The sequence below is a fragment of the Agrilus planipennis genome, unplaced genomic scaffold (assembly GCF_000699045.2).
Source record: "Agrilus planipennis isolate EAB-ADULT unplaced genomic scaffold, Apla_2.0 scaffold5, whole genome shotgun sequence".
Taxonomy (NCBI): Eukaryota; Metazoa; Arthropoda; class Insecta; order Coleoptera; family Buprestidae; genus Agrilus; species Agrilus planipennis.
The window spans coordinates 953,669-964,035 of record NW_020442468.1 but is presented as its reverse complement, the minus strand read 5'-3'; the positions used below and the strand labels follow the sequence as shown (position 1 = coordinate 964,035).

The following is a 10,367-nucleotide window of genomic DNA, read 5'->3' as shown; positions in this document are numbered from 1 at the left end:
TTTTTTTTTTTTTTTTCACAAAACTCGTTTTAGGGACACGCCGAACTTTGCATCGAAAGTGTAGAGAGCGACGACGAGATTGAATTAGATGCATTTACTGGTACAATAAGGTGCGAAATTTGTGATAAAATTTTTAAGTTTAACACAGACTACGAAATTCACGTGAATCAATGCATACAAATGTGTAAATAACAATAACAACATAAAATAAATAATTAATAAGTAATAGTAAAACCTATTTGATATGTCTATCTATTTTTGTACATTCACAACCCTTGAAACGTAAACTGTTAACAACAAACTTATATTACTAAGAAAAAGGTAATTATTTCAAATTTACTTTTACGTTTGCAGTATTAGGGTTTGTATTATTTTTGTTATTACTTAGTGGCAGATCTCTGGAACTGTTTTTTTTTTGTTAGGATAAGTAAAATTGCTCATAATTCATACTATAATATACTTATTCATATTCTAGTCTCTGTAAGGTTTAAAAACCACAATTTGATACAAATTTGTTTCTGATACTTACGTCTGCGTATATTGTTTTGAACCTTATTTAAGTCAATATATTTGTACCACTAAAATTATTGGTTATTAGTATTAAGTGTTGATGAAAACCGAAATTGGACTTTTTTGTTAATGATATACCTACCTAAACTCAATAAAATTATACTTCTAATAAATATAAATATGCATTTCATTTATTTTATCGACTATTTATGTTTAGAATATTTTGTTCCTACAATTACGTTAATGTAAAAAAAACATAATATTCATATCTTTGGTAAAAGTATTAACTAGAAATTTTTATCACAACATAAATTCGAGTGGAAAAATGGTAAATATCTTCGTTGTTTGTTACGTCATACTTAAGATATTCGTTATTAAACAACAACTATCGATTTATAGCAAAATTGATACACCTAACGAAAATATTATTATCCTTATTTTTTTTTAATATTGATTGATTATTATTAATCATAACTCAGGAAACAGTTCAATATTTAGAACTAAATAAATCGATAAGTATTTATATTTCAATATGAAAACGTTAGAAACTCCCAATTTTCCTTAAAAAAAATATGTTTTAAAACACTTTTTTTGAACACGTGAGAAAATTTGATTTTATTTATTCAATGTTCAATAGTTTGACTGTTTAAGAACAATAAGCGTAACAATATTGTATGTCACGTTTTAACCCCCTACTTCGTCCTGTTGACCCTGTGCATACAAAATCGAGGAGAATAACAATAACAATAACAAAAAGGCATGCAAAACCCACCACTCATCGAACAGCGTGTATGGGCTGCTGTTGTTTTCCCAAGGAAGAAAACCGAAGAGTTTCGAATGTTATTATTCGTCCTTCGCGACACTAATTGTAAAATTCAACGAACGAACCAAGTGCACACGGGGTCGATAGTGTTCACAGTCCGCGTGAACTCGTCGTAGCCAGAAGGCATCGGAAACAAAACGGAAAAGCGGCCTTCTGCGAGCCGGATTCGCGAATCTCCACGCTACACGGCGGACCCGGAGAAAACTCCGGGAGATGAGTCAGCTGGAGCTGGGATGCGCGAGAGTCTGCGCTCGGAAAATTTGTCACGCGCTCTGAAGAAATTGGACAGAACGTGCGGAAATAGAGAAATAAGAAAAACGGACATATACATACGGTGATCTCAAAATATTCTGCGAATATTGCCAACATTGATAAAGGTACTGGTCGTTTGTGTTATTGGACTCGCACACTAAGGATTTCGTAGTATGGAAAACCCTAAAAAGCATATATCTATAATAAAAATTATAATCTTGATTAAAAATGACTTCCTTTTACTTTCTATTATCTCTACGTATAGCAATTCGAAGGTAGTGATTGTGGAGGTATCAAACTCTAGAAATCATGTTTGTGTTTGACTGGGGTGGATATTAGTTGGCCTTAGCAAGGGTGGGTCTATGTATACACAAGCAGTTTGGGTTGTAACCCAGAACATTGTGAATTTACAAAAAAAAAATATATGAAAATTTTTAAAAATTTGAGTCAAAAATTCAGGATTTCCCGTTACTTGTTTTTAATTTTGTATCTCGCAGACTAACGAACGGGCTTAAAACCGCTGCACTTAAGTACTGTCGTCAAAATGACTAACTAATCGTAAGTGTTGTTTATGGTGCACTGTTTTTCATGTATACATCATTAAAGAAAGCAGTTTTTTGAGAAAATAATTAGGTAGGCTCTCAAGTTGCATAAACCCAGAACTCCCACCAAAATTCACGGTAGCCTTCTTTATTCGGCCTTAGGGAAGCCGGAAAGGTAGAAGAACCAAAAAACTTATATCGAGGAAAGCACTCGTAAATAAAAATATTTTACAAACAAAAAAAAATATGGAAAATGGTAGTGATGGTTGTTATACTCATAACAAAAAAAATATTTGAATGTAATAAACAATAAAATGNAAATTAAATAGCTTTCACTAGATCCGTTACTAAAACCAGAAATATCTATGAGAATACTACAAATCCACGTGACAAAAGAATACGCTTTAGAATATGTATTAATTTATAAAATTGTGAATTAATTCCTAAATTTAATCCGACTATTCTTAACGAAGGAATTCAAGATTCTAATCAGAAAGTGTATCTCTACACATACATAAATAGAAGCATAGCATTTCTCGAAATAAACAGTCAAGGTGACCGAATGACACAATTGTAAAAACAGACCATTAAAGAGATTAGACAAAAAGATATCACACTTGCAAAGAATGTTACGGTTGTAGAAGTATAAAATATGCAGAATTTAGATACTTACAATTTTCTCAATCTTTAAATTCATTGCTTTGTTGTTATCATTATTAGTAAGAGTTAGCCACATAATTTTAGTTTCTGTCCAACCACAACTACTTTATTACATTTTAGTATTTTAACTCATTTGATGAGGAAAAAATATAACGGACGTCTCTAAATTAGGGGTTAAAAGTGCACCCAGACAATTTCTAACTATAAAATTCGTTTCCTGAAGCCCTACAGCAATTTATTAAACATTTTGGTACTTCCAGGCGGTTTAATAAGGAAGAAATTAATGTATCAAAAATAAAAGCGACGTTTTTAAATTCGGGGTTGAATGTATGTCCCGATAATTTCCTACTATAAATTTCGTTTCACTGATGCTCCAGTAACAACTTCAATACATTTTGGTACTTTCATCTTAGTTAATAAAGGTGAAATTAATTTATCAAGAATTAGAAGAGACGTTTCTTTAAATAGAGGGTTGAAAGTGTGCCCCGATAATTTCCAACTATTAAATTCTACTCAGTGATAGTGTCTCATCAGCAACTGTAATGCATTTGGGTACTTTCCACTCGTTTAATAAGGTACAAATTAATTTATTTTGAATAAAAGTGACATTTTTAAATTGGGGGTTGAAAATGTACCCCGGTAATTTCCAAGTATAAAATTTATTTCACTAGTGCCTTGTCAACAACTTTAATACATTCTGGTGTCTTCAACCCGTTTAATAAGGAGGAAATTAATTTATTAAGAAATAAAGGCGATGTTCTTACATTAGGGGTTGAAAGTGTGCCCCGGTAATTTCCAACTATAATTCGTTTCACTGGTGCCTCATCAACAACTGTAATGCATTTTGGTACTTTCATCTCGTTTAATGAAGATGAAAGTTAATTTGTCAAGTTATAAGTGATATATATACTTTCCAGGTTTATAATAAACAAAATAAATGTGTAGTAACGATATGTTTTAAGCTAATTAAACTGGAATCCGCAGCCTTATTATATCAAAAAAAAAAAGTATCGAATACAGGACGAAAGACTTTTAGATAACATTATCCCTTTCTTTTCAAAAATTGGGTTGCATAAGTGAAAATTCCTTAATTAACTACTAGCACCTACTTGTATGGCTACACCTCCTCCATCACCATCAAATGCTCTCTGAAAACAAAAATCTTTAAATCACCCTAAATAATAAAACACAGAAATGTTTTATTGTGTGTTTTCGTGGTGACATAATATTTTTGCTATAATTTTTGATTTCTTAGAAAACAAAGTTACTTAATGTTAAGTAGAACCCCCTGCGACATCTATGAATGGGAGATAAAATGTCCGTATGCGCTGGCTAGTCTACCTACTATAAGTAATGTAAATCGTTTTGTGTACAAACGGTTATAGGTTCCTCCTTTGGTATTAAAAAACGTTAGAGCATATAAATTCTAATGTTCTTAAAAACAAACAACAAATAAATGAATACTACACAAAAAATCGAGATATAAAATGTTTTAATAATTAAAAATAATGAAGTAAATCTTATTACATTAAGAAATTAATTGATCTAAAAAAATAAAAGTATTATACAATAAATAGTACACATTACAGCAGTAATTAGCAGTGACTAGTACATGTCACAATTTACTATTTATAAATTGTAACTATTTTTTCTTTTCCTAATTCAATGTAACTTTAAACTGGACAAACCTAAAAGATCATTCATAGAGCATATAAAGCAGACTTTTAATTATACAACATTCTTGTCCATTTTTTTAAGATTATACACCTATTTCTAACGTTTAATTACAATATTTTACGACAATATAACAAATGACAATAGTTCAAATTCGATAGTTGTCAATAACAATTTTCTATTTTGAAGCATTAAATCACAATTTATTACTGGAACATACATTACACGATTTTTATAGCAAGCAACTATGTTATTGCCAATTAAGAATTTCGAGGGAGAAATAAAAAATACCAATGAGAGGTGACGATGACACACAAATAAGAACAAAACAAAAAGAACATCCCAGAATCAAAATATTATGGAAGATTAAAAAGAAATACAACCAAATTAATTTTAATTTTGGAACATTAATACTTTTAGTCCAAATACTTGAAGAAATCATTGGAATGTCCCTTTAATTAACTGAAAGGTTAATTTGTTTACTTCTTGTTTCATACGAACTTAAGAGAAAAATAGAAGAAGTTATTAAACTTTATAACGTACAGAGCATTCAAATAGTAACATTTACTCCCACTAAATAAAATTAGAAGTAAACTCAATTTAAAAAAATATACGTTATTACATTAAGATAAAATAATCGACAAAGGAAAAGCCAAATTATTTAAAAAAAGAAAACGAAAAAAAAACTTCTAAAATAACAGAATTGAAAACTTACAATTATTTAATTGGTATTGTAATGGTCAGATGGATCTTGTCTGTCACCCGACGACGAACCACCCCCTCCATTCCTCTGTTCTGAGGTCGAAGTTAAATCTCCTAAATTCCCATAATCCGACTCTTCATCGTCTTCACTATGATCAGGATTAGAGATCCAGACAGGGAGCCACCTGTTGACTAGTAACCACTGCACTGACATCTTGCTCATACGCCCTGATCCATGGGGAGATGTAGACAAACACTCTAAGGGGGCATAATGTGTGCTGTCCATCCCCGAACTACAAGAAGACGATAGATGGCGTTCGATCCTTCCTACAACGTTTAAAGTAGCAGTATGGTGTGGTGCTCCATGAACATGACTACAACTTGCTGTAACATTGTTGTTACTATTGGCATAAAATGGTTCAGGAACGGTACCACATCGATCATGATACTGCAAAGAAGCCACGTTTCGATCAGAACTGGCTCGGCGGACTGTCAACAGGGGGATTTCTTCATAAATATTCTCATTGCTGGCAATGGGGTCGCAGCTTACACTCTCGTAAATGTTTTCATAATTGTTAACGTGAGGGTGCGAGAAGGCGGCCGCGGGGGCGTAGCCCACAGCCCCCTCAGCCGTGCTGTCGTCGTCGTTGTCACAATTCGCGTATCTGGAACGTGACGCATACAACCTGCAAATATTTATGTAGGGAAACAGACACAAGCACCAAAAATACAAGGACAGCACTTGAAAAGAATAAAGATAATAATAACAATAATATGAGACGATACCATTAAATGTAATTCAAATACAGTTAGTGGATACTATAAGGGCAATGCTCCAACAAACTTATCTTCAAAACTAAATACAATCAGCTGAAGTTACAAATAAAAATGAATAATATTTATTATCGTTAGGAAGTCCTATTTTTGATTGTCATTATATTATTTTTTTAGATTTTTAAAGCTCTATAAAAGGGAATGTAACCACTACGATGAAAAAACAAATATTTACCTTCCTATTGTAGCGACCCCATTTCCAGCAATTGTAGTATTTCATATGGGCTTATCTATTATCGCTACGCCAGCGTAACTTCGTCCGATACCCATGCAGCTGGGTAGCATGGCCCAAGTGTCTGTTTTGGGGTTGTAAACTTCAACCGAGGCCAAGTTGCAAGAACCGTCGTCACCACCCACAACGTACAGGAGCCCGTTCATAGCTATAACTCCTGCATTCCGTCGACATAAGGCCATATCTGTCACTGAAGACCACGATCCTGTTTCTGAATCATATGCTTCCACGGATTTTCTAACGAGAGGACCATCATGACCCCCTACAGCGTACAAAATACCCTCCAATACCCCCACACCTGTCATAAAAATGGAAATTAATTGGTATAAAGTTTTTTTATTATTCTTTTTACCTGCCCCGCTTCTCCTTGAACACATGTTACTGACAGGAGTCCATGTGTCAGTTTCTGGATTGTAACACTCCACTGAACTCAAGCATTGCCTAGAAGCCCCATCATATCCTCCAACCTTTGAAATAATGTATAAAAATAAAATTAAACAAAAAAAGAAAATTAAGTATTGTTTAAAAATATTATAAATATTGGTACTGTTCTTTATGAAAGGAAAAAACAAAGTCATAAGAGCAGCTCCCTTATGCTCACCCAGCTAAAGCTATTCCTTAAAATTGAAATTTAATCTTACAGCAAAATTGAAATTTAATCTTACAGCAAAAAGAAGTCCGTTAACTACTCCCACACCAACGCTACTTCTTCGAGTAGACATGCTGGCAATGACTGTCCATTCCTGAGTCCTTGGGTCGAACTTTTCAGCAGTATTGAGACCAGTTGAACCATCGAAACCTCCTACAGCATAAATGCAATTCCCTAGAACAGCCACACCCAACGTAGACCTCCGTGCTCCCATACTAGTGCAAGTACTCCATTGATCCTGAACTGGATCATAAAGATCAACAGTACGAACACGTAGGGAACCGTTAAATCCACCCACAGCATACACTTTTCCTGAAATAACCGCAAGGCCGGCTCTGAAAATAAAAAGAATTATTATTTTAGCAATAATTATTATTATTAAAAATTAAGTGATTTTCGTTTTCTTTTTTTTTTCTTTTTTGTAGTATACCTATGGTTCTACTTTAATGCCTTGTGAACACCATAAGACTTGTTGAGTGAATGAATGCATGCATTACACTGAAATATGCTATTTTTCATATTAATTTTAAAAAAGTTATGGGGATATTAAAAATACTTGAAATTGGTTTGTCCTAGGAGACATACGATATGTACCTGTTTCTTTATAAATTTAACTTAATCTTTGAAAAGAGAAAAAAGATAAGTAGACTGACCTGCAACGTCTCGATGGCATCTCAGCAACTTGGTACCATTTTTCTTCTTTGAAATCGTAACATTCCACACTCCTGATTGCCTTTGGTGCTTGGCCTCCTACTACTAACAAAACCTACAATAATAAAAAATATTAACTTCAAAATAAAAAAGGAAATATATAGTATTTTACTTTTGGCAATCCAACAGGTTGTCGTGGTTTTGTTCTTGGAGTCTTAAAGCAAGTCTTAGTATCTCCTTTGAGCAAATGGTATTTAAGTGCTTCAATTATGTAATCTTTGCACTGCAAGTCGGACTTTAGAAGGGGCTCCTCTTCAACACGTTGCACTAAATAGTCCTGGGACATCAAAGGAAGCCTCACGTGCTCCATAAGAATGGCAAGATACTGACGTCGGTTTTCCAAATCATGTTGTACCCATGAAATCACACATTCAAATACCTGCGATTAAAAATAAAAAAAATTAAATTGCTTATTACATTACATTATCAACAAACAGAAATACCTTTTCTTCTGTAGGAACTGTTAAATGGTCGCTACTAATTAATTTAGAAACTTGTTGATGGGATAATGTTAGAAACTCTTCACACTCAACAACCTCCCTGTTAAAAAAAATGTTATAATTACAAAAATTGAAATATTCTTAAGTTAGTTTGAAGTTTTTACAAGTATTGTGTTAGGTTTACGAACAAACAACTCTATTTGCCTCTGCATGAATACATTTTAATATACTTTCTGGTAATCAAATCAGAAGATAGTATTTTAAATTTAACTTACGGAAAATGTTGCTCAATGTAAGTTTCTGCATTGCTCAGCAAATCTAAACAACTGTGAAGGTCTGCAAATGCCCGAATCCCTAAACAATTTGTAGGATGCAGCTGAGCTTGTAAAAAGTCACAGCAAGCATCCCTCACATCTGTTAATTGGAGCAAATTTGCTGCCGGTAGGAGCATCTATAACAAGAAATATGGAATATCATTTATACAATACAGGATAAATTGCAATTATTATAAAACTAAAACTGCACCACCTTCTATATCTTACCTGTACATTTTCCTCTGTAACCTGAACCTCTGATGTATAAACATAATCCAAAAGTAATGAAAGAGCTTGATGGTCGACGCCTTGTAAAGTTACTCTGTCTTGTTTACTCTCTTCAAAACTTGTAAACATAGCATAAAAATAAGGAGAGCATGCAGCAAGAACTATTCTGTGGGCAGGTATTTCTACATTATCTGCTATAAGTGTAACATCACACAATAGATTTTTCCTAAAATAAAACGTAAGANGGAGAGAGACAGATGTCGAACGCTGCCGAACGCGGAGGCCGATTGTGCCTCTTTGTCGCTCGTTCCGCGCTCTCGCTTGCACTTCAAGCCTTAAATGCAACGCCTCAGAGCGAGGTAACGCCGCATGAGTCATGTTTTTTCGTGCGTGCAGCCGGCTCCATCGAATTATAAGGCCTTGTCACGTCAAAAGTAAAAGCAATTAAAAGTAACATAAAGCTGATTTTTTGAATTAGATTAAATCGTTTTTCCAAGGAAAGTGTACCTCCTCTAATTTACTGTGGAAAGCGCCCCAAAGTGTATTATTTGATTAAGAGACAATGAAAGAAATTATTTGCTATGGTTCAAATCTTGATCGTATATGGTTCATGTTCAGATTTGTTTTTTTTGAAATTCCCTAATGCATCGAAAACAAAAGTAAGTATATCACCTAGCTCAATTCGAGAACCTAACATTGTATTCCGTGATGATAGCTTTCCCAAAGGAATTGTATAGACATGTTTTTCTCCTTTCGAAATTCTCTCTCCTTTTACTTCCTACGTTACACCCCGAAAATTTCGTTCAATTTCCTTGCGCTCCTATTTCTATATTTTTACATTATATGACATTGATATACTGCCGGCAAGGGAAAACTTCGAAAGGAAATACTGTTTTACTTAATTTATAACCATTTGTTTAAACAGATCGTACAGTTACTTTAAATAACATCTACAAAACTTATACAAGTATCGGTAAATATTAGGATGTACGTAGCCACCCTCGGTAGGGGGAGGGAGGACCTCGTAGTACGTCATTCAAATGTTTTTAGGTGGGATGGGAGAGATGGTGACGTGAAAGGTGAAGATGAAGAACCTATTAAATAAACGATTATTGTATCACACAACGTCAACCCCATCCCCAAACCCGTTTTCTCCCCCATCCAAACAAGGGTCTATACATTTACCGAAATATCTTCTATAAATGATAATTGTCAGCAAAATTTTGTTCTCACATATTACCCTTATTTAGGAAGCTTACGTTTCGAGCAAAAAATTTTTTTAGTAGGAATTACACTAAATCTTAACGCGTAAGGATCTTCTTCAGTCGCAAGTCTGTAAGATTTTATGGAAATTTAAAAAGTTATTGGCTTTTATTAACAGTAGGATTGGTCTAGTAATGTAGATATTAAATAAATTTTGTGTTCACAATTATCCTTTGTACAAAATTTTTGTCCAGTTTCTGAAGCACATCAAATTCCTTAATACCTTAATATCCACTTCTAATTAACACTTAGAATGGTGTCATTTCAATATCGTAATTTCATAATCGAACTTTTCCTGGTCAGATTTTGTTTTTTACGTATTCTTCTATTTTCATGGTTATACGAGGGTGGATTGATAAGTTTCCGGCCTGACCAAGAAAAACAAGGTTTTTAAAAATTTTTTTTTTTTTTTTTTCAACATAATCTCCTCCAAGGCTGATACATTTCTCATAGCGGTGTTCCAGTCTATTAATGCCATCTCTATAGACTGATTCGTCAAGCTCCTCAAAATAACCATTTACAGCTTCGATTAC

The 10,367-nt window shown here is 33.5% G+C and overlaps 3 protein-coding genes across 4 annotated transcripts in view; 1 reads left to right on the top strand and 2 right to left on the bottom strand.

Moving 5' to 3' along the window:
* The window catches only part of LOC112906673, a 9,153-nt gene extending 8,489 nt beyond the window's left edge, over positions 1-664 (top strand). For both annotated transcript variants that reach the window (XM_025981277.1, XM_025981276.1), the window contains exon 4: positions 34-664. In XM_025981277.1, the coding sequence (XP_025837062.1) occupies positions 34-192 (159 nt within the window). In that variant the 3' untranslated portion in view covers positions 193-664. The remainder of the gene's footprint in view (positions 1-33) is intronic.
* LOC108734776 overlaps positions 1-1,498 on the bottom strand; it is a 116,905-nt gene extending 115,407 nt beyond the window's left edge. Inside the window, exon 1 of the mRNA XM_025981280.1 lies at positions 1,283-1,498. Within this exon, the coding sequence (XP_025837065.1) occupies positions 1,283-1,289 (7 nt within the window). The 5' untranslated portion in view covers positions 1,290-1,498. The remainder of the gene's footprint in view (positions 1-1,282) is intronic.
* A 4,258-nt stretch (positions 1,499-5,756) lies between these two features.
* Positions 5,757-8,791, bottom strand: LOC108736488 (ring canal kelch homolog). Its single transcript, XM_025981331.1, has 9 exons — positions 8,572-8,791; positions 8,305-8,480; positions 8,033-8,129; positions 7,702-7,968; positions 7,532-7,644; positions 6,895-7,213; positions 6,582-6,696; positions 6,173-6,527; positions 5,757-5,849 (listed from the first exon to the last, which is right to left on the bottom strand). Exons 1-8 carry the CDS (start codon positions 8,698-8,700, stop codon positions 6,214-6,216), a joined length of 1,530 nt encoding a protein of 509 aa, XP_025837116.1. The 5' UTR covers positions 8,701-8,791; the 3' UTR covers positions 5,757-5,849; positions 6,173-6,213.
* Between the last annotated feature and the right edge of the window lie 1,576 nt (positions 8,792-10,367).

Bases quoted from the DNA above. Each gene is read 5' to 3' on its own strand.
- LOC108736488 (XM_025981331.1), bottom strand. From the start codon at position 8,700: ATGTTTACAAGTTTTGAAGAGAGTAAACAAGACAGAGTAACTTTACAA. The intron at 6,697-6,894 runs GTAAGATTAAAT...ATTATTTCAAAG, and splicing joins TTAACGGACTTCTTTTTGCT to GTTGGAGGATATGATGGGGC. The intron at 6,528-6,581 runs GTAAAAAGAATA...TTTTTATGACAG, and splicing joins TTCAAGGAGAAGCGGGGCAG to GTGTGGGGGTATTGGAGGGT.